General features: G+C 47.3%; 1 protein-coding gene across 2 annotated transcripts in view; it reads left to right on the forward strand.

Moving 5' to 3' along the window:
• COL5A1 (collagen type V alpha 1 chain) overlaps nucleotides 1-20,110 on the forward strand; it is a 125,191-nt gene extending 105,081 nt beyond the window's left edge. Inside the window, exons 43-66 of one of the 2 annotated variants that reach the window (XM_072352520.1) lie at nucleotides 646-753; nucleotides 1,332-1,385; nucleotides 2,157-2,210; nucleotides 2,411-2,518; nucleotides 2,614-2,667; nucleotides 2,754-2,861; nucleotides 3,277-3,330; nucleotides 3,642-3,749; nucleotides 4,837-4,890; nucleotides 5,150-5,203; nucleotides 5,664-5,717; nucleotides 6,146-6,199; nucleotides 6,919-7,026; nucleotides 7,468-7,521; nucleotides 7,620-7,673; nucleotides 8,001-8,108; nucleotides 8,356-8,409; nucleotides 8,770-8,805; nucleotides 9,300-9,353; nucleotides 9,682-9,940; nucleotides 10,305-10,417; nucleotides 11,611-11,679; nucleotides 15,225-15,458; nucleotides 17,464-20,110. In XM_072352520.1, the coding sequence (XP_072208621.1) occupies nucleotides 646-753; nucleotides 1,332-1,385; nucleotides 2,157-2,210; nucleotides 2,411-2,518; nucleotides 2,614-2,667; nucleotides 2,754-2,861; nucleotides 3,277-3,330; nucleotides 3,642-3,749; nucleotides 4,837-4,890; nucleotides 5,150-5,203; nucleotides 5,664-5,717; nucleotides 6,146-6,199; nucleotides 6,919-7,026; nucleotides 7,468-7,521; nucleotides 7,620-7,673; nucleotides 8,001-8,108; nucleotides 8,356-8,409; nucleotides 8,770-8,805; nucleotides 9,300-9,353; nucleotides 9,682-9,940; nucleotides 10,305-10,417; nucleotides 11,611-11,679; nucleotides 15,225-15,458; nucleotides 17,464-17,610 (2,154 nt within the window). In that variant the 3' untranslated portion in view covers nucleotides 17,611-20,110. Of the gene's footprint in view, nucleotides 1-645; nucleotides 754-1,331; nucleotides 1,386-2,156; nucleotides 2,211-2,410; nucleotides 2,519-2,613; nucleotides 2,668-2,753; nucleotides 2,862-3,276; nucleotides 3,331-3,641; nucleotides 3,750-4,836; nucleotides 4,891-5,149; nucleotides 5,204-5,663; nucleotides 5,718-6,145; nucleotides 6,200-6,918; nucleotides 7,027-7,467; nucleotides 7,522-7,619; nucleotides 7,674-8,000; nucleotides 8,109-8,355; nucleotides 8,410-8,769; nucleotides 8,806-9,299; nucleotides 9,354-9,681; nucleotides 9,941-10,304; nucleotides 10,418-11,610; nucleotides 11,680-11,733; nucleotides 11,803-15,224; nucleotides 15,459-17,463 lie in introns of both variants that reach the window. The other variant, XM_072352522.1, reaches the window with a different exon arrangement.
• Nucleotides 20,111-25,221: the final 5,111 nt, after the last annotated feature.

The raw sequence follows: 25,221 nt of genomic DNA on the forward strand, positions 1-25,221 counted from the left end.
CTCTTGGACTGATGAATAGGCAATTTATGTGGCATCTAATTATTCAGAAGAGAGCACCAAGTCTCAGATGCAATTAAATTATACATGAGGAAACTGAAAAATATCTACTGTTCGACTCCTATAAACAAACACATTTGAGCAAAGGCTCCAGGCTTGAGGGATACAAGTAGATGTTAACTGGGAGGCCAGCAGAGATTGCTTTATTTGCTTCATGTATTTTCCATTGTCCAGAGGTTCAGGAGGGAGCTCAGGGCTATTATTTAGTGATTAGCCATGGACAGCGAGCCCTAGCATCAGTAAACACTGGCTTGTGGGAATAAAAATTAGTTGGAGACTTGTTTATCATCCAGAGAGAGACGGCAGAGGGTTCAGATTAAATCTAGTTATATTGCCACGGCAGTGAAATTGCAGCTGTGATCTGGGTATTCACCGTTTAGGTTTGCTTGGGTTTTTATCTTTGAAGATAGAAGTTTTGTCTTGTTCAGAGAAGGAGCACAGAGATATCAGCTGGAGGCCAGCCTTGCTACACATGCCTGTACAAGGCAGGGGTCATTAGCAGCTGAATACAATGCTAATGGCCTTTAATGGGTCAATTGGAGAGTGGAGGAGAGCTCTGCATGACCTTCCTATTCCTTCTGCTTCCAGGGCGAGAAGGGTCCTCAAGGACCGGCAGGTCGGGATGGCATCCAGGGACCCGTGGGACTCCCGGGTCCAGCAGGTCCTGTTGGCCCCCCCGGCGAGGATGGAGACAAGGTGGGTACAAACAGCCTCCCTCCCTGTTGTGCAGTGTCACTGGGAAGGAACTGGGTCGTCTACCCCATGGCCACTCTGCTGGCATTGGGTCAAACATGCAGGCTGTTGGGACACAAGGGTGTTTTATGGCACTTGCAGTCCCATGGGACAAGTGGAATTGGGTTTGGGAGAGAATGAGGCTGATTGTTTTCCGAGCACTTCTCAGCTGAAGCTGTTAGCCTCCCCTAAGCCTGTAGCAGGTGGCCTGCCCTCAGGTGCCTGGCCTTTCCAACTTAATTACCTTTCCCCACACACTCATTAAGACCCTCCCAACTGGAGAGTTCTTAGGAAACCTTAGCTGGGATGTATCCCTCATCACTGCTAATGAGGACATGGGATGATGCTTCTGCATCGCACAGTGGTTCAGGAAAGCTTAAGGATGCCGAAGGGTTTGGTTACACTTTGAGCAACCAAATCTTTGGCCTCATTCAGAACTCCCTGAGTTGGTTCTGTAGGGATCAGCATCGGGGCACAGGACTACTGCTGAGAGGGGGGATGAGGTCCCCAGGTGAGCTAACAGTGTTCTTTGCACCTGACAGGGCGAGATCGGGGAGCCTGGCCAGAAGGGCAGCAAGGGTGACAAAGGGGAGCAGGTGAGTGTGATGGATGTCATCTGTGGCTGTTTTTTTTTAGCTGAACACGTGGTTATGTCATGCTACCTGCTGCAACCAGAGAATGGTGCCATTTTAATTTCTTCCTCTCTTTCCTTTGTCTTCTCCTTTGTTTTGTCCAATACACAGTGTAAAAATGAGAGTGTCTGCTGAAGTGTCTTTCTCCTCCAGCTCCCTTGAGATGCTTCCCTGTCACCTATATACTATGTAAATATCTCAAGGATCAGCAGCCCTTGCCTTTGGAGTTGGGAGTTTGGCTGCAATTGCTTCTTCAGATGCATATGGCACACTGAAGGTCCCTTTGTGTGCTCAGAGCCTGGGGAATGGAAAATGAATTGCACAAGTTCTCCTGTAAATGTGCTGAAGGATGAGGTCAGGTTAAGCTGGTTTTGGCTTCTTGGCCCTGCAAGTTGGTAGCTGTACGTATATGCAGAGGTGATGCTGGGCTAAGGGTGATCTGTCAGACATCTTATGTTGCATAGATATGCACAGATGGCTTCTTTCTTTCCAGAAAGACTTTCAGCTTCCACCTCCCTCAGAAAGTGTTTTGCAAAATGAGCTTCTTGGTGTCCTTGGGCACCAGCCCTGCAGGACCCTGGTGCATCTAGGGGGCTTGGCCCCATCCTCCCCCTGCTCTCATTCAAGAGTTTATGCAGATTTAGTGGACGCTATGCTCAAAGGCCTCTCATTGTACTGGTGCGGTTTTTCACTCTTTACACCTAAATGTGACTGTGCAATTCTGTTTTCTGACAGGGTCCACCAGGTCCTACAGGCCCACAAGGTCCGATCGGTCAGCCAGGTCCAGCTGTAAGTACTGTTAGCAGGAATTCTTCTTACCCAAAATCAATGCTGAGAAGCACTGGACAGAACTGCATTATCTGCCAGGTGCTGCTCATACCCAGTGCATGCGGATGAGCATGGCTGCTGGCTGCAGGGGGAGGTGGTGGGGATGGGCTTTTTGCCTGCCATGTGCCCATGCTAAGCTGAATCAGGCTGGTTCCTTGTAGGGTGCTGATGGAGAGCCAGGTCCTAGAGGGCAGCAAGGCCTCTTTGGTCAGAAAGGTGATGAAGGACCTCGAGGTTTCCCCGGTCCCCCTGGCCCTGTGGGCTTGCAGGTAAGCTATGGCATCCAGTGGGTCTGGGGTGATGAGGGCTGAGGCTCTGTGGGATGTATTCACAACTACAATTATCCCTTTCTGTCCCCCCGCAGGGTTTGCCTGGACCTCCAGGTGAGAAAGGAGAAACAGGTGATGTTGGGCAAATGGTAAGAAGCTTTTCTCCTCCTGTTTTCATCACTGGTGTATGCATTTTTCCAAGGAGCTTGTCTGAAATGTCTCCTCTGTCCCTCAGGGTCCACCAGGTCCACCTGGGCCCAGAGGCCCCTCCGGTCCACCAGGAGCAGATGGACCTCAAGGCCCTGCTGGGGGAATAGGAAATCCTGGTGCTGTAGGAGAGAAGGTAAAGCATGCTCCCCAACCTGACTGAGGGCTGCAGGTTTGCTCCAACACTTGCTGTGAGTGGGGTGGTGATGGGGTAAATGCATGGCTGAGGTCATGCACAGTCTATCAATAAATAGGTGCCATTTGAAGGGAGGAGGCTTCTTCCAGTTTGAAGTGCATGTAGTGTTGTCTGTGAGGTGCTTATATTAGTGATTGTTTCTCAGTTAAGTAAACAGGTTTGTGTATACTGTGCATTTTTGTTAATATAAGCCAAAGAGGTGGAAATGTACCTGAAAAAGAAAACAGCGATGCTCGATGTCCAATGACTTGCTGAGGCTTGCAGCTCTCAGAAGCCAAAGGGGTTGAACACGTCAGCAGAAAGGTCTGCATCCTGCAGAGGTGTAACTGTAGGCATCCTCTTTTTCTCCCTATAGGGTGAGCCTGGTGAGTCTGGTGAGCCTGGTCTGCCTGGTGAGGTCGGCCTGCCGGTAAGTCTGCTGCTGTGGAGGAGAGCTTTTCTCCACCAAGAAGTTGGCTGAAGGGATTTCAGAGATGCACAGATGTTGCTGGGGCTGTGGGGACTGAACCAGCTGTGTCCTTAGTGTGGGCATCAGGCAGAGACACTGCCATGTTCTGTGGTCTTAATGGGATAAATTTGGTCACCGAATGCAAGCTGTGCATGACAACGTCAACACCACTGAGTCTTTGTGTTTTAAGATACAGATGGGCTTCTTCAGGATTGATTGGAGGATAAACAGAGATCAGCAATAGTAATAGAAACACCGTTTTTCTTTCACAGGGTCCAAAAGGTGAAAGAGGTGAAAAGGGTGAAGCAGGTCCCTCTGGTGCTGCTGGTCCACCTGGCCCTAAAGGTCCACCAGGTGATGACGGTCCCAAAGGCAGCCCTGTAAGTACCCTCTCCTGTCAGAGACTGCTTCCTTGTCTTGCCTTGTGGAGATTTTCACATGGGAAGTTGCTTTTTTTTTTTTTCCAGAGAATTTTGCAAAATCTAAAATCATTTACCAACCAGATAATTGCCCATCTAATATTATGCAATGATAAGCCCATTCCTTCAGAGTGCTAATGAGGAAAAGACCCAATTGTACCTTGTCTTCCAGCAATACTTGAATTGTTAGGCTCTTCTTGAAGGCTATCAGGAAACTCATCCCAATGTAGAAGGCGGTACCTCTACTTTGCACTTGAGTTTATACATTGCCAGTGTCCTCTGCACCAAAGCGAAGCTTCCAAAATAGCCTAGAGGAGATTTATGTGAATTTGGGAGCCATATCTCCAGGGTTAGATCCCTGCTAATGCATGTTGTTGTAGCTCTATTGAAGCCAGCAGGGCTGTACTGATTTATACCAGATGACAATGGTACGATATTTGTCTTCCCTGGTCCTTTGATGCTTGTTGGCTGAAGAAATTCATCATGTGATAAGCAAAGATGGTAGGAAGCAGCAGAGAAGGCAGGGGAGTTAGTCATCTCCCTTAACAGATGGTTTTTGGGATGCCACATTATTGGTTGAAACCTATTGTCTGAGCGCTGCTCTGAGGATCATTTGAAGTGCACAATAGGATTGTAGGGCAAACTGTGGTGAAGTTATTTCAGTCATCGAATGATCTGAGAGTATCTTCAGGTGAAAAATGTTACCCATTAAATGGAAAGGAAAAGCAAAACCTTCTAATCTTCGCGTTCCCCGGAGCTGAGAGGATTCTGCTGTCACTTGTCTAATATATTTATGAAAAGCTCGATGAAATCCCATGTTGATACTGGAGCTTTGTGTAAACTGGCTGCAGAGCTGAACCAGTAACCGTGACGGGTTGAAATTACTGAGCACGTAAAGCTGAGATGTAAACTGGGCTTAGGTTTGAGGGTAAGGATTTTGCTTCCTGGGGTGGATGCACACATTGCTCCCAAGGTGATGGGTATGAGTGCTCTGCAGGTTTGCAGGTGCAGTCTCTGACCTGGGGATGTCTGTCTTCTCTCTTTTCAGGGTCCAGTTGGTTTCCCTGGTGATCCTGGTCCTCCTGGAGAACCTGGCCCAGCTGTAAGTGTTTGTCTGGCAGAGGGGCAGTTGTGTTCCTCCTCTTGATGTTGTGGAAGATGATTGTGTGCTGTTCATTCACTGTTAGCTCTTCTGTCATTTACTTAATTGGGGAAAGGGTGGGAAGTCCCACCATAAGAACATTCTTTTGGGGCAGCAGCAGTGTAAAGCTTAGAAGCTGAACAACACCTGCAGCTTCCAATACTTTATTTAGCTCCATTCATACCCTCAACATGCCTGTTTATTTCTTCTCATGTTTTAGGGTCAAGATGGTCCCCCTGGTGACAAAGGTGACGATGGCGAACCTGGTCAGACAGTGAGTAACCGGATGGATGGGATTTGTGTTCAGTTCCTGTGGTTACTGTGTGCGGGTGCAAAGAGTTGAATGCAGAAAGATGTACAGCAGCTAATTCCCACCAGCTTCCTCTGAGCAAGTCCTCTGCTCCTTCCCAGTCCTGTCCTCTCTCCTGTCTGTGTGAGCCTGGCTGCTGCCATCCACCCAGTCTGCTCAGCAATACATCCAGAAAGCAAACCGTAGCTTCTAGAAAAACCAAATCTGGCCTTTCATCTTAAATTTTCCATGCCTTATGGTATTACATGGTGGGAAGAGATAAAACAGGATACCACCTGCACCCTAGGGAGGTGTCAGGAGTTGTACCAACCACCCACACCCTGGCTTGGAACAAACTCTGTATCTCTGCTTGAGTTTTACACACTTACTCATTCCTCCTATGTCTCATGGTGCAGTTATGACTTCTCCCCTATTCTCCATCTAGGGGTCCCCAGGTCCTACAGGAGAACCAGGCCCCTCTGGACCCCCAGGAAAAAGGGTAAGCAAGTCATTTAAGAATGACTTTCCATGTGTATTGGTATCATCTATTTGTATTTTTTAAGCTAGTTTTATTACTAGTTTAAAGTAAACGTAAAGCAGTAACATGTTTAACAAAAGAACCAAAGCAGCCTGCCATCCACAGCCATCGGAAATCAGTGGGAAGTTTGGAGCTGAATTCCGTTGTCGGTGGTTTTGTTGTTGTTTTCTTAAGATTCTAAGACCCAAAAGGAAATAAAAGTTGCTCCAACATTTCCTCTCTTGCTGGTAGAGCCCAGGGGCTTGTGCAGCAAGAATTGAATCTGTAAAGCTCTTCAGAGAGATTTGCCTCTGTGTTGCCTTCTTTCCTGTGGCCCTGGCATTGCTTAGGTAGCTCCATTACAGCGTTGCATCTAACTGAGTTTTGCATCTATTTTGTGCATTCTCTAGGGCCCTCCTGGTCCAGCAGGTCCTGAAGGAAGGCAAGGAGAGAAAGGAGCCAAGGTGAGAGCTGAATGGGGTTTCTTTCTTACCGTGTCTTTCATGTCCCAAACCGCTCACCCTCTGACATTGTTATTTGAAAGGCAGTGATTTGATTTTGTTGTGTTACAACAAATTAGCCTGAATTTGGGGCCGCTGGCCTCAAGTCTAAATGTGTGTTTCATCTTTTAACAAACTCTGTGGAGATAATCAGAGCTTGGTAAGGTCACGGGAGTGTTTTTCTTGCTTTGAAATGACAGAGTGCCATATTTGGCAATTTAATGTGCTGTAAATGAAATGGCATGCAGAGCCCTACATCATATCCCAGAGCTAACGCAGCATTATTGGACCGTGGTTATTTCAGTAGGGGTAATGGGGGAAATGTAAAGTGGGATTGCAAATTACAGATCCAATTGTCATGGCAGCCTCAGGAATGCTGATGGCGGAGGACACGCTCTGCTAGCACATCTCCCAGGACATGAGCAAAGAAAGCTTTGTGCTCTGGAGAGCTTGCAGCAAAGACTGTTCCTGCTGTAAATCAGCAACTCTGAAAAGTCAAGTTGTCTGGGAGAATGCTTTTCCTCAGCACATCCAAGGATAAGGAAGCAGTAAGAGAGTCAGCAGATGGAAAATTTTGTATGCTGTGCAGGGAATTGCATTTACTCTGTGATATCCTGCTGTGTCTCTGAGAAGATGCTTTAATGCCCCAATGCATATTAAGCCATGCTGTCTCTTGCATCCAGGGTGAAGCTGGTTTGGAAGGGCCTCCTGGGAAGACAGGCCCAATCGGTCCCCAGGGTGCTCCAGGGAAGCCCGGCCCTGATGGCCTTCGGGGAATTCCTGGTCCAGTCGTGAGTACTCCCAAATACTCCTCACACCTGAGAAAGCTTCACAGTGGGGTTGTCGCTGTAACCCATCTGCCTTGGAAGATGCTCTTGTTCCCAGCAGAAGATGCTGTCGACAAGCAAACAGTTTCCATGCTTAAGTGCCTGAGAGCAGATGAAACATCCTCAGTGGAAATGGCATAATGATGGAAGCCATCACCCAGCATGTTTTATCTGAGTGCTGGGTATACTTGCCCTCTCTCTGGATTAATGTTTCATTCAGCACAGAAGCCACTTTTCCAGTAGAGATATATTTATGCTCGTTTTGTGCTCATATTTTTGGCTTTATCTCTGAGAAAACATGGCAAATATCCTCTGGCATGGTGACCAGACGAGGGTGGGTTCATAATCATCTGGGAGCACTACTGTTGCGAACGATGAGTTTGAGAGGACTGCACTGTTTTGCAGGGTGAACAAGGCCTTCCAGGATCTCCTGGCCCGGATGGCCCCCCAGGCCCATTGGTATGTCCAAACCATCAAACCTGATGAGTGTTTGACATGGGAGAAGGCTTTCGCCATGTATTCATTCTCCCCTTTGTTTTCCTTCCTGTCTTCCAAAGGGCCCACCTGGTTTGCCTGGCCTCAAAGGAGACTCTGGTCCTAAAGGAGAAAAGGTAAGTACCATGCATGACCCCTTTAGGTCACCTGGTGTCCGTGTCTGGGTGTGGGGCAGAGGGAAATGCTTGTGATGAATGTTAACATACAAAATGAACAGGTAGTCCTTTGCAGCAGTTCTCTGTCTGTATTTGTAGCATTTCCTGTTGCAAAAAGGCAGTGTTTTCACCTTGCTCTGCTACTTCCACGTGTCATGGATAGCTATGTACTCCTATCTCCTTGTTTAGATATTTGGGTTTGTCCCTATATGTGTCTTTCACAGATAGCTTTGGCATTCTGTTAAGTCCAGAGAGAGATCGTAATTAACATCTGCCATCTTCCCCTAGGGTCATCCAGGTTTAATTGGTCTTATTGGACCTCCGGGTGAGCAGGGAGAAAAGGGCGACCGAGGTCTCCCAGGCCCCCAGGGCTCTGCAGGACCCAAGGGAGAACAGGTAAATGTGCTGTGAGACCTTCATTAATATGCTTTTCAAGTATGGGGCTGGAAGACTGACATACAGAGCTGTGTGCCTATACAAGATTCCTCGGTCATAGCCTTGTCTGGATCATGCACACATTTAAATACCAACTTAAGCTTCACATTTGTATGTCCCCCAAAACCAGGTGGTCAGTGGTTAATTCCATAGTTGTGGGCCAGCATCGCTGCCTGCAAATCAATATTGTTCTGCTCTTATTTTTCAGGGTATCACAGGTCCCTCTGGACCAATCGGACCCCCAGGGCCACCAGGATTACCGGTATGTGACCAGTAAAAAAGTAACCTTTAAACTCTTGGGGGACTGTTCAACCTTTCTGGGGCTCCCAGATAACCCAGCACAGCCTTCCTGGAGTGACCTCATGTGATGATGCTAATGGCAATGGGGATTGCCCAGCTGAGCATAATAACAGCACTTGGATGTGTTTTGGGAGTGCTTTTTGTATGCTGTGTTCATCTGAAATGGACGGGAAAGAATGGGCACAAAAAGGAAGTGAATGTGAAGAGAGAAAAAGAAATGCTGAGACTTGTATAATACAGTATACTCTGTCTCTCTCTAAGGAGAGGCTGACTCCTCTGCTAACAAAGATACTAACTCCCTTCTGTATTTTTCTCTATGCAGGGTCCACCTGGTCCCAAAGGTGCTAAAGGATCATCAGTGAGTATAGACATTGTTAAGTGAAGAGGCTGAGGGTCTCTTATTAAGTGCACAGCCTGCTGTGACTCTTCCATATCAGCAGTGCCAAGGCAATTAGCCAGAGATGGCTGTAGCAAATTCTCAGCTCAGAAATGATAATTGGGGAAGGTTTCTGTTACATGCATTGTACTTCACTGAACATCAGTGTAGCAAAGATCATAAGGAGGAATGCGATGAATAGTCCTTAGGAGGAAAACTACTACTGTAATGCAGAGGGCCTTAAAAATAGACTGTGAAGCAGGAGGTGGCAAGCTGAAAGAACGAGGAACTCGGTGAGAAATGCAACACTGAAGTGAGCTTCGTGTTACAGATCTCATAGAATCATAGAATCACAATGATTCTTTATCCTATATCTAAATCCTATTCAGGCAGTTAAAAATTCCTCTTGGGCAGCTTCCTAAAGTTACAAATGCTTTTTACTGAGTCACTCATGTTCTTCCTTTTTTTCCACCTAGGGTCCAACGGGTCCAAAGGGTGAATCGGGTCTTCCTGGGCCCCCAGGGCCTCCTGTAAGTACAGTCCATTACACAAACATAATGGATGTTGTCATGTAGATTTCCAGAGTCCTTACAATAGAGTGACACATTAGGGATGGCTGGGAAGATAGCAGAAGGTGAAGGGAGGGATTAGTAATGAGAGGAGAGCAAGAGAAGAAGGAACCAATGTTGGTGGCTGGGATTTTCTTCAATGCCACCATGGGTGATACAGATGTCTAGTGTGTGTCTTGTGATGCTGCTCTTCAGCACTGGTGGCTGCTTTGGCTGTTTCTACTGTCTCATCCCCATTTGCACTGAGAAGATGCATCTTCTTCTCCCATCTTCTTCTCCCATCCATCAGGGTCCTCCTGGAGAAGTCATCCAGCCTCTGCCCATCCAGTCTTCCAAGAGGACCAGGCGAAACATCGATGCCAGCCAGCTGGTGGATGATGGAAATGCTGACAACTACATGGACTATGCAGATGGCATGGAGGAGATTTTCGGCTCACTGAATTCCTTGAAACTGGAAATTGAGCAAATGAAGCATCCATTGGGCACTCAACATAACCCAGCTCGTACCTGCAAGGATCTCCAGCTCTGTCACCCTGATTTCCCAGATGGTGCGTCCTGGGACAGAGGGGGCACAGGGAGAAACACAGTGGGTTCTCAACTCCAGCTGGTGAATATGAGTCAGTGCAGGAAGACAACGATTCTAAGGACTCCCTGGCCCTTGTTGCCCCCTGAGGAATGTGGCTGACCAAAGAGGCAACACATAAAGTGTGGGGATGTGCGTTTCAAAACAGCTGTTTGTGAAAGATCCCGCAGTATTATATGGCATCAACCACCATTTTCCTTAAAAATACATATAATAGTAGCCTACGATGGGAATAAAAGAGCCTGAGTAAGATGGTTGTTGAAATGTACTTGGATATCTCTTTACAGTGCTGATTCTTTCTTCCCCTCTCCTCCCTGTCCTGCATCCAGGTGAATACTGGGTGGATCCTAACCAAGGATGTTCCAGGGACTCTTTCAAAGTGTACTGTAATTTCACAGCTGGTGGAGAGACTTGCATCTTCCCTGATAAGAAGTCTGAAGGAGTAAGTCTTTCTTTTTCTTTCATATCATGAAGATAAAAGATTGTTTCCTCGGATGAATATTCATATGCACGGTGTTGATTGTGTTAATGTGTACTGATCTGCTTAGTTGACCCATACCCTTAATTTTTGTCACTTATCCATGTGCTGTTTTATGGAGCTGCTCTCCCTGCTGCAGAGCTGCTCTGCTGGACCCAGGCTGTGATGCTCCTCAAATGCAAATACGCTTGCAGGGTACCATAAGTTTGAGAAAGGCTCAGCTTGCTGTTTTTTTCACAGGGAGGACCTTGAGCAGCTATCACAGCAGCATTAAGTGTTGGATGAATGGTTTTATTATAAGCCATAGCAGAGTTTAAGACATATCCCCTTTCCATCCGTCCTTAACGCAGTAGAAGCATGCAAATTTGCTTTATGGTTTGCAGACTGTAAGGAAAGGACAGTCCCAGGACACCTGCAGTAAAGTTTGTCCATTGGTTTTGGAGAGATTTAAAGCAGAAGTGAGGGAATTTTTGGAAGAGGAAGGAGAGCACACAGCAGCCGTGCTCCTTCCTCGTGCTCTGCCTGGAAAGCAAGTGGTTCAGCTGCTCAGGTGGGACGGCTGTAAGGGATGCTCTGATACCACCCTTCTTGCCAAGGTCATTCCCTGTTCCACTCCAGTTGGTTGGAGCTCCACCACGCTCAGTGGTCAAGCACTGTCAGAGGATGCTGCATGTGCTGCCCCGTGTGCTGCACAACATCTAGAGGCACTCAAGAGGCTTTTCCTTAATGCTGCTCTTTGCCTTTCCTAGTCCCACAGCATCTGGATTTGACATTAGAATGACAGCAGCCTCCTTCATTACCAGCACTCTCACCGTTCATATTTCTTTTTATTTTCCTGTGTCTTTCCTTTTAGCTCTCCTGCCAATAGACTGCACTGATGGTTTTGCATCCAAAGTATCTAGAATTAGTGATCATTAGTCCTTAGCAAAGGAGGCTGGTGCAGGCAGTGGCATCTCCTTCTGCTTGAGAGGCTGCTGGCACCGTAGGGCTCTGCCGGCTGGTCTTGTTACTGATGTCTAATGATTAAGAAAACATGCTTTTAAAACAAGTCGGCCATTTTCGATAAGACGTGCAGACGCTGCTGATGGAACTGAATGTAACTTCATTTCTTTCTTTTTTCTCTTTTCTTTCCTTCCTCATTGCCGTCCACAAACTAGGCTAGAATTACTTCTTGGCCAAAGGAAAACCCAGGCTCCTGGTTCAGTGAATTCAAGCGCGGTAAACTGGTAAGATGCATCTCAGTGCTTTCAGTTTTCTTTAACCCGTGTCGTATTTTACAGAGTAAAATGGCTCGTTGGCCCAAAGAACAGCCTTCCACATGGTATAGTCAATACAAGCGGGGGTCTTTGGTAAGTGGCTAACCTTGGCCCTCTAGTCTGAATCAGAGCACATCATCCGCTTTGGTATGGCCAGACCTGTTGCACTCTGCATGCTCGACTAATCGCCATCACAAGTTGCAGTTAAAACATTTAAGGTGGAATACTTAAGGTGAAAAAGAAGCAAAACCCCACAGGGCACTTTTGATGACCAGCTCTGTGCCCTACGGGGGGGTGCTGCTGCCCCTTCAGCTGCTCCCATCATAGCAAGGGCCAACAAACTGCTGTCCCTGGGGAGAACAGCATTGTCTTGCAAGTCCCTGTGTGATGCCTCAGCCTGGAGCTGAGGCACCACTTCCTTGGGGGTAACTCAGGCAGGGTTGGTGAGTCTGCACATAACCAGATCCCCTAAGGAGGATATGAACCATGCTGAGGGAACCCACACCATTCCCAGAGCTTGGGAGAGAAGTGAACGCATTGATTCAAAGGAAGAGATTTCAAGCCATGTGTGTGCCAAGCCTGATGGCCTGGGATTGGGTGTAGTCACAACTGAGGTTTATTTTTAAGGGAGAAAAACTGCTGTGAGGTCAAACAATGTTTGATGTCAGCAAGCAAACGAGACATCAACATTAAAAACAATAAAAAAAAAGGGGAAGCAGCTCCAGTATTTTGTCTTGTAGCAGAACATTCGTGTTGTGCATAGATAGCTCTCCCACTGAGCCCTTCATCACATGATTAGCATGAGCCAGCTCTCCTCCAGCAACAGAAATCTCCCACGTGTGTATCAACTCCTACAGGATTAGCAGGGCGCACACAGGGAGCTCGGTCAGGTCAGGATGATGAGGGATGGAAGAAAAGCTCAGCAGATATGAGCAGGTGGAGATGCCGAGGTCCCCACAGCCCAGGGCAGAGGTTTCCTGCAGAACATGCCAACTTCCACCTTAAAGGGCAAACAAAGGAGGACACTGACTTGTTTCCCTCAGCCACATTTCATTGCCACTAAACACGTATGCTCTGATTCTGCCCACAAGAAGGATATGGCTTCTGCAGCTTTTCTGCACCATCCAACAAGGCCGCAAAGCCTAGGCTTCAGCCTCGTAGCATCTTGGAGGGCAACTACTCATAGCTTAATTACAGAGCACTTCATCAATTAATATTACAAGTACATCCATCTCTGCATCTTCTTTGCCTTTTCCTTTCCTTTATTTTTTTCCAGCCTGTTTGTTGGCTACTTTAGAGGCTGAATGGGAACCCCAGAGCTTGGGGGCCCATTTTTTAAATAGGAATTTCAGTGCCACTTGGTGCCTTTTGTTCCATCTTTTCTGTGCTGCTATTCTCTTGCCTTTTACCTGTCCCACGTTTCCCGTTTGCAAAAGAGAAAACCAAAAAAGCCACCAGCACATAGAAGACCTCCCACAGCAAACCCCAAAACTACAAAGTTGGGTTTAAAAAGCAAAAAAGAAAGCAGAATTTTGGACCAGTCAATATTTAGAACTATGAGACTGGTAAACTAGGGAGGGGGGAAGGGGGGGTTTTCCTGGGTGTGAGTTGGTTGAATTCTGCTTGTAGGTTGTCAGGATGGCTGTGGGTGCCCTCACCCCAGAGCCTTTGTGCCCAGCCTGGAGCCGTGACACTGCCTGCAATACATCCCATAATAATCTCCGCTTACACCAGGTGTGCCAATGCTTGCCTTTCTTCTTGGGACACCCAAAGAAAGATGGATGGAGTAAATGGGGAATACAAAGAAACCGTTTTGTTTTGATGCTTCCCCACCATCATTAATCAATGACACAGAGTACGTGGAGTTAAGTTCCCAGCGTTCCTCATGATGCAGCCAGACTGCATTTAGAGGGATAAGAGGGTTGCAGATGTTTTCTTTTGGCCTCTGCTTTCCTCCTGTGCGCATTACAATCGCACGTAATTCCCTGTAGCTCTAACAAGACCTGCCACCCATCCATCCTGTTATCCCTCACTGCCATATGGCATCTGCCACAGGCAAATAATACAGCACACAAGAAGGGGAAAGGATTGATTTCTTTTGCAAAACCAACAAGCTTTGTGCACGCAGCCAGTTCCCAGTGGGTCCGCTTGCAAACCTCGTGCAGAAGCAGAACAACTGAACCCCCTTTAGCACGCAAGTCAGACTCCCAAACCAAACATCGATTTGAAATAGGGATACACAGAAAAGTAACTCTTGCAGATCGATGGGCAGTGCCACGTGTCACTGAGCGTGCACTGAGTACTCAGCATTTTGTGTCCCCATCCTTCTATGTCCTGGTGGTTTCCTGCTCTCTCTTCCCCCTGGCATGCGTGGCTCTCTCATGGTCAGTCATGTTTAACTCTCAGGAGGACGGTGCGACGGTATCCTGACAACCGGTTGGTATATTTTATTTGTCTTTCTATCATCTTTTTTTACTCAGAACTTTGTTGTCTGGTTGTGAATCTCTTCTACTGTTTGCAGCCCCCACACCGTGATCCGATGCTTCACCGTACCTTGAAGAACGTTGTGCTGTTTGTGTGTATTTTAATCCCAGCCATTTCTTAAAGAAGTCAGCTGTCTGTAGAGGGCAGTTTGAAGAGCTGCTCCAGTGGCTTTGCTGGGCTTGGAGGTGCCACCTCAAGTGCAGTCAGTCTGTAGTGTGCTCTGGCTGGTCCTATGGGTGGTTCCTTGTTGGGGGGGGGCATGAGGGAAGGTCACAGAAAGACCTGAATCCTGAGGAGTGGAAAAGGCCTTCAATAACTTGTGTTTTGCAGGAATAGATTTCCAGAAACCATTCTCCCTTGGGGGAGAAAAGGATGTGCAGGACAGAGCAAATCCTCATGCAGGTGCAGCTGTGCATCTGTCAGTAGGAGCAGGATTTCTGCAGAAGAGGGTTGCAAGGATTGCTTAAAATCCCAGTTTGGTGATGTCCAGGGAAGATGAATGGGAAACACCTCTGTATGTGCAGAAGAAATTACCTACAGAGGTCAGATAACTTGTGTCAAATGGGGCAGAGAAAAAAAGCTCCAGACCCTTCCACAAATCTTCTTTCTCCTCAAAAGCTGGAGAAATAATGCTCAGTACTGGTTTTATGCCTGGAGATATACATCCTCGCATTTGTTCAGTGTTGTGCCACTTTGCAGCTGGAGCTGAAATCCCCATTTCTTTCTCCTCCTGCTGCCCTTGGTTAGCTTTGTTGTTGTTGTTTTTTAGCTTACCAACAGGTCACAGTCAGCAAACACAAATAAACTGCTGCCTGGCAACAGGAGGACCAGAGCATCTCTGTGCCATGCAGCACGGCAGGAGCAGGACCTGTGCCCTGGTGGGATAGGGAGATCCAGCCCTGGAGCAGAGGGCAGGGTGCCCATGCACATGGGGATAAGGATGGATGGGAAATGTGGTGGTCCTTGGAGCTCCCTAAATGCATTGCTTTGCCCCTCACTGCCCAGTGTTTCCCCTTCTCCACTCCCCATAGCTCTCCTACGTGGATTCGGATGGGAACCCCATAGGAGTGGTACAGATGACGTTCCTCAGGCTGCTGAGTGCCTCAGCCCACCAGAACATCACTTACAACTGCTACCAGTCCGTAGCCTGGCATGATGCAACCACTGACAGCTATGACAAGGCCATCCGCTTCCTGGGCTCCAACGATGAGGAGATGTCCTACGACAACAACCCGTACATCCGAGCTGCGTTCGATGGCTGCGCGGTATGTGGGGAAGGGGGTATAGCAGGAGGGGTCTCTGAGCAAACCACCACCTCATTTCTATCAATTTGGTTGCTTTGAGGATTGAGTTTTTGCCCTGAGCTCAGATGTTGAGCTGCAGCCCTGTCCTCCCCACGCACATGCAGCCCATGGTGCTCTTTTCCTTCTCTTTGGCCATGAGCCATGTCCAGAGTTTCTAAAGGTGGCCCAACATCCAGCCTTTGCTTCTGCCTTCTGCTGGGCATCTGATGAAGGACTGAGCTCTGAGCAATCTGCCCTCAGGAGATGAGAATTTGGCAAAGTAGGTGCTGCTTGCATTTATTTGCAGACCCAGTTTGTCAGTGCAAAAAACACGCATAATTCTCACCTTCTGCAACTGCAGCACTTTGAAACCCACGGGACTGAATGATAGAGATGTTTGACAGCAAAAGCCCTCCACATAATTTGAGATTAAAGTGATTCTGTTCTGGCAGACGCGCTTTTACTGTAGGAGCAATGGGGAAAAAAGATCAAATTAGAATCACTTCTTTTAATACGCCTGCAAGGGAGGAAAAGGGCATTCATCCCTCTACTGAAAATGCTCAGAAGTCACATGGGGAGGTTTATCCTCAAGCACCACGTGTCTCCTGATAACACAACTTGTCCTCAGCAAAAAGAGCCCTCCCTTCTCCTTCATAAGTCTCAGGGATGCTGCAGACCACACGTTGCTCATTTGAATGCAGGTGCATCTGATGAGAGCCCTTTTAGGTTAAGTGAGGCTGCACAGGTGCCCTGTGTTCCTCTTCCTTCCTCTTAATGAGCAATATTTGCCTGGAAACAAGACTGGAGCTCCTTTGAGTTTATTTGCTTGGTTGCTTCTTACTGGAGGCTGTAGCACTGGCTGCTGTCAGCACAACCAGCATCAGTGCTGCAAGGTTAAGACTGGCAGGAGCAAAGCAGGGAGCCGTGTGGGCTGGTGAGCTGGTGGAGGGGCATAGGGCTTTGGGCATCACTTCCAAGCTTCAGCCCTTCCTCCCACCCGTCTCTGCAGAGGAGGTAGAAGACTCTGAAGGGACTCACTGAATCCTGGCAGGGATAGATTCAGTGCAGAGCCATATCCCAGCAAGATGCTGCAGAGCATTGCAAAGCGATGCTCTGTCTCTCCTGCATTCCTGTAGTGTCTCTGGGACCTCAGCGGGTCATCCTTGCTGAAACACTGGCAATATCTACAAGGTTAAACCTTAATGTGAGAAATGAAGCCTGGTTACCTAGCATGGCATTGCCACAGAGGCCCCAAGATGCCCCAAACCCTGACCATGATTGAGGATGCTGTAGTCAGCACCAGAGGAGCTCCAGGGCTAATGTTTGGGCCATTATTTGAATGTGTTTTTCCTGATCTTACAGCCCTTTCTCAGTAACTATGATACAGCCTGTTCTTCTGGGACGCACAAATCAGAGGGTAAGGTAGAGCCAAAAGCTGCTCCATAAATTCACTTGTTTGTGCAGCTTTGTATGCTCCCGGGTGCACTTCTGCTCCTCCAATAATTATTTATATTTCAGAAATAACTGTATGGCTAGCAGGCACGATAAAAAGACAACATCACCTTGTGAATTCCATCAAACTTTAAATGTGGGCTTTTCGGTAGTGCTCGGATAATAGTCAAACTAATATATTCAAATTAAACTGCTTATATTTGCTCAACAACCCGTGCGTGTCCTTGGGGAGGCAAAACAACTATACCACAGCCACAGCAGTGCTGCAAAGCTCCTGTTCCAGCTCTGAGCTGTGCTGAAAGCAGCATTAGGGCCACTCCATCCTCATGGCAACAGCTCCAAATTGAGTGCTCAGGGCAGCCATCTCCTCAGTGGGGAGCTGGGTGCTGGGTGCCTCCACATTAGCATAGGAAATACCTGGGTGACACTATCTGTGCATTCCTAGCGGACCAGTGAATGTTTGCTTACAATAACCTGCTGGCATTGGGTCCGGAGGTACCATTGGAGCTCTTCTCTCTCCCTCTTCTCCCACCAGGCAAAGAAGGGCTATCAGAAGACTGTCTTGGAAATCAACACGCCCAAAGTTGAGCAAGTGCCTATTGTTGACATCATGTTCAATGACTTTGGAGAAGCATCACAGAAATTTGGATTCGAGGTGGGACCAGCTTGCTTCATGGGCTAAGAGCCACCTGATGAAAACTAGTCTCCAAATGAGCAACCTCGTAACCTCATTGCGCTATTTAATTAATTAAAAGAGAAAAAGGAAAAAAAAGAAGAAAAAAAAAAAAAGAAAAAAAAAAGGAAAAAAAAAAAAACAAAAAGAGTTCCTCGTCGTCACATGCACGTTCTGAAACTGGACAGCGATGGGTTCTTTCCTCTTCGTTTCGTTTTGTTCTTCGTATTTGCCCCAGTTCCTCCCACTGTGCCGTGGCACCCGCGCAGAATCGCATGACCTGACGCTGCCCACGTGGCCCATGGACCTGTCCCGCGTGTCCAGAGATGGAAACGCATCCGAGACTTCTTCTCTCCACCAAATGATGCCAAGTGCTTCTCTGCAGGTTTTTGTTCGTTTCTAAGGGGAAAAAAAAAAAAAAAAAAATGGATAATAACTTGAAACTCCTGCGCTCAGCTTGACGTTGAATTCCCGGCTCTCATGCAAACCCTGCTGAAGTTCTCATGGTCATCTCATTGACTTCTGTGAGATTTGCATCAGGTCTAGCAAGCAGATGTAATGGCCGTTTCCAGAATCTGTAATATCTCCATTGAATCACCTAATCTCACTTCTTATAAAATCTAACCTGACCGATTCGATCACTAAAAGCCACCCCGGGCATCTCTTACTCATGTCTTAAAGGTGCTTATATTTTTGTATGTTTGTAAGTAAATATTTGTGTTGTATATTATTTGAAATGTTCCCGCATTCCTGGCTTCAAAACATGCATGTGACCCCACCTGACCGCTGCCATCCCACTGGGGGTTGCAGCTGAGGCCGTACCCCCGCAGCCACTGATGCCTTTGGAATGATGTGCTCCAACATAAGGAAAGCAAAGCCCCTCTTTTTGCTACAGAGCCCTACGAGCAGGCTGTGGTTTGCATCTCTGCCTCATTGTGCCCCTGCTTTCACCTTCATGTATGTGTTTTAAGTTAATTCTTCTCGCCTCCTTGTTTCCTTCGGCGTTCTTTTAAAATAATAATAATTAAAAAACATAAATCTATTCCCAGTGGCAGATTGCAGTGGCAGGGGAGAATCCCTTTGTCCTGTTGGGATATCGAGTGTAAAACAACAACAACAAAAAATAGAAAAGACAACAACAACAAAAAAAAAGGTGCTGTTTTGTTTTTACATGTCTCTTCGTGGTGCTATCTATCCGAGTAACGTTAACGCTACACTGGTTGGACTCTGCCATTGGCCAATCTCCCACTGACCGCTGCTTCCAACACAGACTGCACATTTCTGCTCCGGTCTCTTGTTATAAATGCATGCCAGCTTCATATTTGCTATGCAGAAGACCTCTTCTTTTCCTTCATTGTATTATGGGAGCTTATATGGCCTGTGTAGGACATATTAAAAGCGCTTACGCCTTGTCAAAAAGTATTCATGCATTTATACGATGCTGATCACACCAGGTTGTATCGGTGGCTGAATGTTTGTGGTGCTAATTGATGTAACTGTCATGAGGAAGGAGCTGCGTGTGCCATTCTCTTCCTTTTCCCATGGTGGCTCCCAGGATGGCTTTCTTTCCCACGCAGCCTTTCTGAATCACAACCCTCTGCCACCCCATTCCTTCTCCATGTGTTGCTTTGTTTTCTCCCCGTCTGTTTCCTTGTGTAAATCTCTTGGCTGGAAAATTGATGTTGCAGGGGATTTTTGTAATTATTATTATTATTTGGCCTGGAGTATTACAGTTGAGCCGAAGGGAGGTGGGGGAGTCTGTCACCATAAAGGAAAAGACATCACACTTACTGTGAAAGGAGGCAATATATGATGTCTTTTCCCCCCTCCTTCCTTAGCAGAGAGCAGCAGCACCCGCGGGGGTTGGGGTGGGGAGGGAGCGAGGCAGGAGCTGCAATGCTGCACGGTGCTTTCGGGTCTGCAAGAGCCGCGTCCATCCATCTCCCTTCTTGTGTTGTGTTCTGTTGAATTACCATTAATTCTTCTTATTTTTTTTTTCCACTCGGGGGGTTGTTGGGGGGAGGGAGGAGTGGGGAAAACAACCTCAAAAGGTGCTACCCTAAAAAACTGCAGACTCCAGCAGCAAAGCAGTGAAAACGAGGATACGGTTGATCTGGTGCCGAATTCAGCTCCTGCTCACCTCGGCACGAGCCATGGCTGGGAGCAGTGGGAAGGTCGAAGAGGTTGCACGTTCCTGTCTGCAACAGATAAGCCATATCTCGATGTATGTTACGCACGTGTGAGTCACGTCTAGGTCATGTGATTCTGTTCTGATGAGTTCTCATCAAGGGAGCTTTTTTCTTTCTTTTTTTTTTCTTTTTTTTTTTTTTTTCCCTCTCCTTTTATTTCCTCGCTTTAAGAAGAAGAAGAAGAAAAAAACAAACAAATAAATAAATCCTCTGTTGAGTTCCACAGTGTTGTAATTGTACTGAGCTCCAAACTGTTCCGATTCCCCCCAGACCACTTAGCCTACGGTATTATTGCAATAAAATTACTACTTGTATTTGCAGACCTTCTTTTTCGTGTAATTTTATTTCCCCTCTTCCCTTAATATATATTGACTTGAACAAATGTTGATAAGAAAAATAAAACCTATGGAAAAAAATAATAATAATAATAATAAATAATAAATGTAGTACATAAGGCCCTTTTTAAACTATACCGTCAAACGACATCTTGTACATTTCTTCCAAGTCCAATAAACATGTCATAAAATTTAAGTGTAATGCCCGTTAAGAGCTATTTTTAAATATTTTAAACCTGTGTAATAAAGGAATAAATGTAATAGTTGGGGGTTTTTTTGTTTGTTTTTTTGGTTTTTGGTTTTTTTTTTTCAATAAATCAAGTTTACTGTTTCCACCTAAACCGACGTGATGTGAATGTCTTCTTGGAGTCGGTCGCAGAGGGATTTCCCCCTTGACCCCTGAGCTTGGTGATGCACGACGAGTTCATCGGAGGCGGTGAATGGGAACGTGTGCTGTAAAGTAAGGAAGGAAAGACCTCAGAGGGAGAGCTCCCAGGCCTGGAATGCTGTTTCTCAATCAGGACCAGCAAGGTGAATGACTTCAGCTTCGGGCTGTGCACCAGAGCTGTGACCATTGGCCGCTGGTTCTCTGCTCTATAGCAATGGACCTGAGGAGCCGTTGCTTGCCACCGCAGCCTGTCCTCAACTCATTGCACCCTGAGGTGAAACCAGGAAACAAAATGCTTCTGCAGCTGCTGGCTGAGCTGCTCGGCCCCAAAGTCCTGCCTGCAGGTGCTGCTGGCACATGGGGGAAAGCAGCGTGGGTGCACCTCTGCAATCTGTGCTCCTGGGATGTACAAAATGATGATGATTCCTTTGGAAACTGCTGGAGGAAATTGCCCACCTGTCCAACAGCACCAGCCATGGCTGATGGTTGTGCACTGCTCTGGTTCTTCATGCAAAGACCTTTTAGGTTGGTGCTGCTGGTTTGCAGGTTGGAGAGATGTCTGCACATGTTGCAATGCAGCAGGTATGTACGTACTCCAGAAATGCATGCATATACATGCACCCAGCTCTGTGCACAAAGCTTTGCAATGACCATGGCAAGCTGGGTCCCATCAGTGCCTCCCCTTCGTTCTTTGGCTGCAAGTAGTGGTAAATCACAGGTTAAGAGGACTGTTTGGATAAGGATTTGTCTGGGAAACATTGGGATACAATGGCCAAATCCTCATCCAAACAGACCCCAAAAAATGCAGTGGTACCACAGCTGGGGGAAGAAACCTGGGGGAAAACAGCATGAACTACACAGCCCTGGCCAGAAAGATTGAAGCAAATGCTGAGGAGTTTGAAGGTGATGCTCACCTCACCCAGGCTGCCTTCCCAGTTAGTTCTGCAATAGATCAGATCGCTGCGCTGTTGCAAACGTTTCTCATGAGCAACTCGGGGTCTTGCTGCTGAGAGCAGCTTTGATCTGCCATTAGGAAAAAGCAGAGACATGAGCGAGGATCGGCTGTTTGTGGAGCTGCCAGACGTGAAAGCACAGCGTGTTTTTCACCTCTTTTCACATAACAAAGAGTCCGTGGTTTGGTGTGAGAGCTATAGGGCAGTAATTCTGCCAAGTGCAGCTGAAGGATAATCTTCGGAAGATCCACAACAGAAAGCAGCAGGTTACTGAAGCACAAAGATCATTCTGTTTTGTTCTGTGCCCTTAAGGTTCCCCTCTGCCCCAGGTGACCTCATCAGTGCAAACAGAAACCAGGAGAGAATCAGGCAATGGGCTCCTCACACGTGCTGCATGCCTCCACCCCAGCACAGGAGCTGCACTTAACCCAGAGCATCCGAGTTCCCAGCTGCCATTAAAAGAGCTGAGTGTAAGCTGGGTGCAGCCTAAAGAGCAGTTTCCCTTCAGCTACTCATGCATGAGGATACAGACTTTTGTCACCAGGCTGTTTTCTAAGGTAAAGCATTAACTGTGGCTTGTCTTATGGGTAAAGTTGGAGTTTGTGTCTGTCAGCTCCCTGGTGTTCAGCAGGGATGGACGTGAGGGCAGATGCAGGGACAGGCAGAGTGCTGCGGTGTGCCAGGAATGGGTGCAGTGCTGGCACACAGTGCTCAGTTCCATCTGCACCACCATGATCACACCCTGTTTGCTCATTGCAAGACACGCCAGCATCGGTTGCAGTGAGCCCTGCTGCTCTATTATTATCTCTGGGAGAGATGCTGCTCCCAGCTCCTTAAATACCACGTTTGCATGAGATGGGTAAAAATACAACTGGCAAAAAAAAACTGTTGGTTACAGTTAAATTTAGAGAGCAGATCCTGGGGGTTTGTTCCCTATGATCTCGTGAGTTTGGGCAAATATATATATATAAGTAGGAGAAAACCTGTGAATGGGTGTTTTATATGAAAGGTTGGGCTTCCTGAGTGTGACCAAAGCTCTCCTGGAAAGAGGGAAACAGCAAAGAGAGGTGGGAGGTAGTCACAGGGAGGGAAAGGAATGAGCTCCAGCATGGAGAGAATATGAAGTGTTGGGCATAAGGCTTTTGTGGTGTAAAAGGCGAACTAGAATTACTCTCAGTGCTCAGCATCTTTCTGTCCAGTGTCTTCTCCCCAGCTTTGACCTGTTTTCTTTTTAATAACTGCTCAATCAAATGATCTGTGAACTGAGCTGACTCGCAGCTCCAGGGGAACAAATAAACCAGCCCTCTCCATGCCCATGAGGATGCACAGAGGAGCTGCAGGCTCCTGGCAGCTTGCTGCCACCTGCGAGCTGAGCTGCAGAGTCCCCAGCAAAACTCAGTGCACGCTGAATTCATCCCCTCCCCTTTAGCCTTTCACATGTGAGAGGTGCTGTGTCCAGCTCCCACATTCTGGCTCTGCTGCTGGGGCTGGAGCTGAGCCCACTGGGTGCAGCTGCTTCTCCACTCTCCTTTTCAGCTCTGTTTTTGCACAGTGCAAAAGCAACAGGTGGGCAGCAATGCTTCAACATAGAATTATCCATAAATCATCATTGCAGTGGGATCTTTGTTTGTTTTCTTCCCTCTTATATTTTCTTCTAGTGTATTTTTGCCCACTTTCAGGCTATAGTGAGATTGCTGCTTGGCAGCCCTTGCAGCCAACCTGGGCTGCTGTTCTCAGCATCTGCCAGCTGCTCTCCTGCCTTTTGCACGGTTGCACAACATAGCAAAGCCTTGGAGCTTTTTGAGGCTTAACTCAAGGTCTGAATTCAACCAGGAGGCATCGCTTAGGAGGAATTGTTTTCCAACCCATCCCTTCGCTGCTGCTTCCAGCTTGGGGGGATGGCAGCCTTCCTGCAGAACGGCTGCATTTGTACCCTTTCCAGTGTAAATGCAAGGAGAGTTTTGTTCCCAGCACCTTCTCTGGGCATGTAATCAACCTGCTGGATTTAGGTCTCTCACTGGGTTTTCCCTATGTCACTACACTGAAAGCTATTTTGCTTTTGATCCCCAAAGAGAGAGGAGCATTAATGCGCTGTAGCTTTATTTATGGTACCTATTGCTATTTCATTTATTCCTTGTAACTTCTGGCTGCAGGTTTTTTCCATCCTGGGGCATCATGGCAGCAAAATGATTTTCTCCAGAGGCACAAACTCAATAGTGCAGACAGGCCCTGTGCGTTTCTACCTTCCCAGCAAACAAAACTTAGCAATTTATGCTTGTATTTAATAGGTTTTCTCAAATAGCCCAGAGCAAAACTAAACACCCCAAAGAAATCAAACACGTGAAAACCCTAAACAAGAAGCTGTTTTTCTTCTTCAGAGAGAAGCCAACACGCTTGTTTTCTTTTTAAAGAGATGCATAACCAAGAGAGCTCTGAAGCACTGAAATTACATCTTGTACAGCACAGGCTGTCACGCTCAGAGGCACCCCAGCATCGCTGCTCGACACAGCTGAGCGCAGAGAGCAAATCTGCCATCCGCCAGCCCTGCGTTGGGACTTAGCGTTCTCGTTCTGACTAATTACTACTATGTTAATTTGACAAAGAGATGTTCCCCTTTGCAGGAAATTTCCAGCCTTGTTCTGCTTTTATTTATTTATTTATTTCAGCTCCTCTTTAGTTCTGAAAATCTTCTCTCCATACCTTCATACTCCATTGTGCTCCTCTCATATTGTACCTGTGCTGATGATGATCACTATGGGATGGTGAGGACCTCCCTTATTGTGTCTGAGTCATGGTCTCCTGCCACAGAAACATGCTGAGCTGCTGCCCTGAAGATGTGGCAGGAGAGTTGGGTGGAGAGGAACCCGATGAGGTTCAACAGAAGCATGTGTAGAGTCCTGCACCTGGGGAGGAATAACCACAAACATCAGTACGGGATGAGGATATCAGTAGAGGATGTCCTGATGGAGACGAGCAATGTGGAGAAAGACCTGAGTGTCATGGTTGAGCAATGGCTGACCATGAGGCAGCAGTGTGCCCTCATGGCTAGGAAAGCCAATGGAACCCTTGGGTGCATTACAAAGAGCATGGCCAGCAGGATGATGGAGGTTCTCCTCCTCCCTGCTCTGCCCTGGGGAGACCAGGGAGCACAGCAGCTGGTGCTGGGTTCCCCAGCTCAAGGCAGATAGGGAGCTGCTGGAGAGGTGGTGAGTCTCCTTCCCTGAAGATATTCTACCCCTCCCCTGAACACAGCTTCTTTAGCAGAAGGTTGCACTGGAGAGGACACCAGAGGATTCTTCCAAACCTTGTAGTTCTGACATGTCTGCCTCTAGCCCATCCACCCAAGACCTGAAACATCCCCACTGCAGGGCAGATCGTGGCCACGAGTGCGATGCTGAATTTCAGGAGCAGCCACCCGAAAGCTCAATGTCCTTCTTTGTGCTTCGCCTTTCAAGCAGGCTGATCAGAGAGACTGTTGAAATGGAAATCAAAAAGCTGCCAGGCTTGGAACATTAATTAAGATACACAACAGGGAGAAGCACAGAGGGGAGCGCCTGATTGTGAGTTATCTGCTTGGAGAGGAAAGCGTTTGCGGATTCCATGTGCATATATCATTTTGGTGGCGAATGAAAGAAATTGAATCCAACTACATGGGAAGTTTGTATAGCTCGGTGGATTTAATTTTCAAACTTGCATTGTGCAGAGATTAACCTTGCTGAAGGGCATGAGCAGAACAAGCAGAACATGTGAAAGTT

This window comes from Excalfactoria chinensis, chromosome 18, assembly GCF_039878825.1.
Source record: "Excalfactoria chinensis isolate bCotChi1 chromosome 18, bCotChi1.hap2, whole genome shotgun sequence".
Taxonomy (NCBI): Eukaryota; Metazoa; Chordata; class Aves; order Galliformes; family Phasianidae; genus Excalfactoria; species Excalfactoria chinensis.